This window comes from Frankliniella occidentalis, unplaced genomic scaffold (genome assembly GCF_000697945.3).
Source record: "Frankliniella occidentalis isolate FOCC.00 unplaced genomic scaffold, Focc_3.1 Scaffold105, whole genome shotgun sequence".
Classification (NCBI taxonomy): Eukaryota; Metazoa; Arthropoda; class Insecta; order Thysanoptera; family Thripidae; genus Frankliniella; species Frankliniella occidentalis.
In genome coordinates this window covers 868,024-874,155 of record NW_026267234.1, presented here as the reverse complement: position 1 = coordinate 874,155, position 6,132 = coordinate 868,024, and the positions used below count along the sequence as shown (strand labels likewise).

The 6,132-nt window shown below is 58.8% G+C and overlaps 1 protein-coding gene across 5 annotated transcripts in view; it reads right to left on the bottom strand.

Moving 5' to 3' along the window:
* Positions 1–1,989: 1,989 nt before the first annotated feature.
* LOC127749895 (uncharacterized) overlaps positions 1,990–6,132 on the bottom strand; it is a 9,466-nt gene continuing 5,323 nt past the window's right edge. The window contains exons 2-3 of one of the 5 annotated variants that reach the window (XR_008011413.1): positions 3,704–3,802; positions 1,990–2,873 (exon numbers count right to left, since the gene is read on the bottom strand). Coding sequence is in view for 3 of the 5 variants with exons in the window: in XM_052269886.1 (XP_052125846.1) it covers positions 2,520–2,873 (354 nt within the window). In the remaining 2 variants the exon portion in view is untranslated. Of the gene's footprint in view, positions 2,874–3,703; positions 4,108–6,132 lie in introns of those variants that run through there. The other 4 variants (XM_052269886.1, XR_008011412.1, XM_052269884.1 and 1 more) reach the window with 4 other exon arrangements.

Sequence of the window (6,132 nt, the reverse complement as noted above, 5' to 3'; positions counted from 1 at the left end):
GGGGGGGAGGGCGTCGTGGCGTCGCGTGGGAGGGGCGTCGAAGGGGCGTGGGAGGGCGTGTGTGCGGCGGCGGGCCGGCTTGTAAATGTGTTCTCGACGCTTCTTTTTCCGATATCGCACCAGTGCGTTCGGGACCCTCACACACTTTACGTGGCGCGGGCCTCGAGCTATTTGAGTGTGTGTGTGTGAGTGTGTGAGAGAGAGAGTGTGTGTGTGTAAGAGAGAGAGGAAGAGCGCGGGGTGGAGAGATAGAGAGAGAAAGAGCGAGGGAGAGGAAGAGAAAGAGAGGGAGAAAGGGGGAAAGAGAGACAGAGACAGAGAGAGACAGGAGAGAGAGCATGTGGGAGCCGGGAGCGAGGAAGCCCCTCTCGCGTGGCGCGAGGCGCGCGGGCGAGGGGTTGGGATGGGCGCGGGGGCGGGGCGGCTCTACAAACAGTCCGCAAGGCGCTGCACACAGGCCTGACCGTGCAGGGTTGTTGTTATCTCAAACTCGCATGTTGACCTGATTATCGGCAGCTAGCGAGACACGTACACACACATACACACCCGCACTTTTTTTCCGAATGGGAGAGCAGCGGCGGTGGCGTGAGGACGGTATTTGCAGCCGCGGCGTGGGATATACGTTGCGGTGCGGGCAGGCTGCCGCAGCAGGGCGCGAGGCGACGTCTCTCTGCCTCCCGATAAGTCCCGGGGGCTGAGTCATTGTTCGGCTCGCGACCGCCAGGGGGCAGCACCGTGTTGCAACGCCGCGCTCTCTCCCACGCGGAAATGATAAAACCCACTGTAATGATGAACTACATCTGTTTGCCTGCGGACCACAAGCCTCAGCGGCAGCAGGGCGCGGGGCGACACGCAAGGGAAAAGCACACGCCGTCGAGGATTATTGACTGTTGGGCGCTGTGCGCCGGGCCGCGCCGGCCCGTCGTCTGGTCTGGAGTGGGGCCGCTGCGGCCCACGCTGGGGCCGGCCGGGAACGGGAGGGGAGGCCGTGGAAAGTTTCGGCTGCTCCCGTGGAGGGAATGTCTGGAGGGCGCCCCCCCGACAGCACCACCCCCACCTGTAGATAGCATCTCACCCCCCTCGACAGTTAGGAGGAAACGTACTACTACTGTTCTTTGTTCGCCCTTTTTTTGGTTTCTTTGGTGAGCATTTCTGTTTATTTCAACGAAATATACCTGAGGACAGAAGGTAATCGGCATGCTGATATCGCACCGGGGTGAGTCAGTCGCTACCGGCTGATGGACACGGATCAGGTCGGGTACATAATGTGCGACAACAAACGCCGACTGGTCAGCGCGAATTCGTGTTATTAGCATTAGCAGTGATATCGCGGCGTTGGACGAATGAGGCAATTTTTTTTGTTCGCTTGTCCGACTCGGTCCGCCCGGCTTGGCCCGGTCTGCGAAAGCAGCACGTCAGCGTGTTAATCTAATCTAACTGGTGTGAGCGACGGAACCACGTGCCGCCTTATAAATACCGTCATCCCATCATCCAAATATCGGTCAAAGTGCACTGGGGGAACATACATACTCATGTCGCGGCCGCACAAAATAAAACAACTGCTCTCCCTTTTTTTAATGGGCCCCCTTCAAGTTTCCTCCTTTTTTTTCCTTCTGTTTTCGGCGCGCTTTGGGCGCGATTGCCTTTTGCGAATCGAATTCCGCAGCATAAGCCGCCAAGGGAACGGAATCCTACCAGGCGCACATATCGTGACAGTAAACAACATGCACACGCTCGGTGCCCTGCGTCGCTGTGCAATACCAGAAGATGTTGAGGCTGTCCAGCGCGCGCTCTAGTAACGGCGATAATCACTATCGCGTTATCGCCTTAATCAATTAGAACCGGATGAAATTAATTAGCGTTCAACGATACGTCTCAGAGACAAAAGCAATAATAGAGCGGTACGGAAAGGAGGGGGGGGGGGCAGATAAGGATCGGGACCCAATTAGGTTGTTTCACCCCCGCCCCCTCACACCCACCCCCCTCCAGAGACTGGACTAGATCCCGGCACGCTCCACGCCCCGCTTGAATCAACTAACGCACCGAGCGTTTAAAAGCGCACTCTCTGAGGAGGGGCGTGGGACAAAAATTTTTGAGGCGATTAAACTGCGCTTATCACTTGCACCCTTATCGCCACAGAGGCGCTTATTCAGAGGGGTTCATGACCGAGCTTAGGAAGGCGTTCATGACTGCATGACGTCGGTCCGGCCGACTAACCCTTTCTGGCGCAAGGTGGCGGTGCGTTCCCTCGAAAACAGCGGAAAAAGAAGAGGCGCATGGGTCGTGGCGCGGGGGCCGGGCGGAGTGCACTGGCCTCCCCTCCACCCCCGCAAGAGTCGTTGACTCCAGGGCCAACCTGCCGACCGCGCACTGACCCGCGCACCAGTACTCGCTCGCGGTCTACACGGTAGTAAACGGAAGTGCACGGCAGCGGCAGCACCATGATTTCATTAGCCGATCGGAACATTACCGCCGCTCTAGTGCCACGCAGCGATACGGTGGACGCACACACAACAGTGTCAACAGCCGTCGTCATTCACGTGCTCTCTCTCTCTACTCACCGTGGTCATGAAGGCAGCCGGGTCCATGAAGCGCCGCGCCGCCGAGGTGATGTTGTTCTTGAGCCGCTCGGCGGTGGTCCGCACAGCCCCCTTGCCGCCGTCGTCCACCTCGTCCTTGAGCCCCTGCAGCCTCAGGTTATTCTTGTAGTCCTTGAGGTCCTTCTCGACATCGGTGAGGTTGACGCCGAGGTCGTTGAACGCGTCGATGTCGCTCGGGGCGAAATCGCGGGCCCAGGCTGGGAGCGCCGGGGAGGCGTGCACACCCGACATCAGCACCATCGCAACTAACGCAGGGCTCCATGGCGTCTTCATCTATAAACAGATGATAGCCACAGTGCGACCGCCGCCCGCCGCCACCGCCACCTCCGCCTCGCCCCGCTCCGCCCGCCGCCGGACCGTCCGCTCTGTGGGACACACGCCCGGCCCGGGCCGTCGTCACCGCGTCACCGTCAGCCGTGCTCGGCCGGCCGGGCGCGCGCAGCAGCGTCTCGGCGGAGGCGGTGGTGTGGCGTGCAGGCTGCAGCAGCCTCCGCACAGTGCGACCAGTCTGAGGCCCTACACAGGAGAGAAGGGGAGGGGGAAAGTGTGTGACCTCAGGCTGGTCGTCTGCTTACTCAGGTCTTCAGCGAGCGTGAAGCACAGTGGTTATAGATTCGGCCAAGAAAGAACATGGCGAAAACTCGTTCGCATTCAAGCTGTGATTGGTCGCACAGAGCACCAACAAAGGGACTTGGGCAAGTGTAAATTCCCGATCTTGCCCAAACTCGGTATGTTTGTTTCCTACGTTGATGACGACTGACGGTCAAATCGTAAAGTGATGGAGGAAGTATACCCCCCCCCCTTAAAACCGCAGGGCAAAATTTGGTCGGCATTTGTCACCTACATTGATAAGAAGCAAATATACTGAGTTTGGGCACAACGTGAATTTTCACTTGCCTAAGTCCTCTTGTAACCAGTCGACGCGCAGGCACAAAACGAACGAGTTTTCGCCTTGTTCTTCTCGATCTTTCCCACGCTTCCCCCTTGCGCTCGAAGTCACCCATCGCGCGCGGAGGGCTAGCAGCGGCAGCAGCAGCAACCACAAACTTGCCGCCCTAAAGCCTGCACACGATTGCACAGTCACGCAGGTACATGGCACTCACATGACTGCACGAACGCCTCACGGTATGTCGACGCACCCCGGGGTCGCCATGGCCGCGGCCGCACTGCCCCCGCTGCGCTGATGTCCCTGCCGCTCAGCGCTGCTCGGCGTACGAAATGCACTCTCTGATGATGTGGGGCTTGCCACAAGCTTGCGCCAGTAGCAACAAGTCGGGCCGGGACGGAGGCATTTGAGAGCAAGATAAAAACAAAGCGAGTAAAAAGAGAGGGAAAAGGAGCGCGCGGGCCTTTCTGATATGCAAGAGGCAAGCGGTCGGTGGTGGGCCGGCGGCGCGGTCGGGGAGGGGATGAACTGCCGCCACTCCCTGCCCTCCCTCACGCGATATGTGGCGCACGCCAGAACGTTTCGGAAAGGCTCAGTGGTTATGACGCATTCTCACCCCCCCTCCCCCACCCCCCTCCACGTGCCGCGCCATCCGGTGTGCGTATGTGCGGGGTTGTACCTGTCGGCTGAAGGTCTCCATATGGGGAGGGGTGGGGCGGGGCAGGCTTTAGCTGTGCTTCTGCAGCAGCAGGACAGAAGGGTGACACAGGAAGAAGCAGAAGCAGCAGCAGAAAAAACAACCAATGAGGCCAGGGGAGGGGTACCGGTGGCGGGCCTTGGGGAAAGGGGGGGGGGGCAGAAGGATCTCCTGCAAATCACTACGAGCGAAAGAGTACCACACACACTCACACACACGCACACACTGTCGCTCCAAAAGGTGCCCCATTCGCCTATACAGACGAAGTTTGCATACTAAAGGCCCGTATCCTTCAAGCCGATTTCTGTGGATGAACTCTCACATTAATTTTGAAAATGAAGCAAGCCGGAAAACCGACCCCTTCCAGGCGAAAATCGCTTTTGCCCGCTTTGGCCTGCATTACACGATAGTCGTTGTCTCTACGAGCCAGATCACTGCACATTCGGGGAGAAACGTGGAATTTTGGTGCAAAACGACAACGTAGCGTTCCGGGCCGTAGAGATTTTCATCGGGACTTTTTATAAGCAAAAGTGTAAATTATTTTGGAGACACACAATTGCTCAGAATCCGGACACCATATTCGAAATCTGACTGCGGCATCATGACCCCCACCACACCTTAATGAATCGAAAACGACCTATACTGCTAACGGATTGGACCACATCGAGTGTAGTAAGCGTTCAATACGGTTCAATAGTAGGTGTATTTCGACCAACAGAGGAAGAAGAATAGAGGGTAGAACATTAGGGCTCCTGATTGGCCGGGCGCTTACCCCCACCACCAGCGTCACGTAAGGAGGGAAGCTGTCGACCAATAGGTAATGTTGATGTTCTACCCGCTATTCTTCTTCCTCCGTCAGTCGAAATACACTGTAGGGGCCTAAGTGTTAATTCAGTAGCCATATTGGAAAAGGGCCGCCACATTGGATCCGATTGCCTTCACCTGAAATGTAAATCTCTAGACTGGGTACCAATGCAATTACAAGTGTGCCAAGTTTCTCGCCTCTATCCAACAGTACAGTGAGTTTCCCCAACCATTGGTGGTTGAATCCGTGACGGCCCTCTACTCCTGCGGAGTAATCAGGGGCGCATGTGGAGGATGCGAGGATGTCGCGGTGGTGCAGACAACCCCGCCGGGCCCCGCCCCCGCCCCCGCCCCCAGCTGTTGCGCGGCGGGCGCGACGCCCCGGCGGCGGGGCTAGGCGGAGAGGAGGGGGGCGGACCCAAGCGGGCGGGAGGCGGGAGGGCGGGCTGTTGGCTCGGTCTGTCTGTTGCTGTGTTGCTGCTGTTGCTTCAGTGCGCCTCAGACCGGCCGTGTGCGAGGACGAGGAGCCCCGTGCGCCCGTCAGTGAGAGACTCGAGTCCGCGTGTCGTGATCAGCACTTATCTTGGAGGAGCCGGCGAGCTCGAATGAATGACCGCGCCGTGTCGACAACTGGAGCGACGACAAGTGCCCCGTGACCCCGAGGGACTACAACGTGAGCAGCGCTGCAAACTCCTTGGATTACCTCTTCAACCCTCTACGCCGAGCCGAGCCCAGGACGTCAGTTCATGGTGAGTTGGCAAGCGCCACCGCCCCGCCCGCCACGCTACTCCTGGCAGGGCCTGGCTGCTTGGCGGGTACTACCATAAGCCCCCCGACCCGCCCGCTGGGGCGTAAATGATTTCAGCCGACGCGGCTGACTCCGCAGTCCTTTACCGCGAACCGGGAGCCGAGCCGCGGGCCGGCTGTAGCTGGGGCAGCTGGGGCAGCTGGGGCAGCTGGCCCGCCCAGACGGCATGCTCAGATGCGTTTGTAGTAGTAGTCGGGTACCCGGTCAACACCGTCTATAGCATTGGGTTTTTCTCGTTCAGCTACGGGCGTGGGGGTGGGGGTTGTTCTCGTCCTCGAGGTTGTTGTGGGTTCATGGTGTTCCGCGAGCTGTCGCTGCTGCCCGGGTAAGGGGTGGG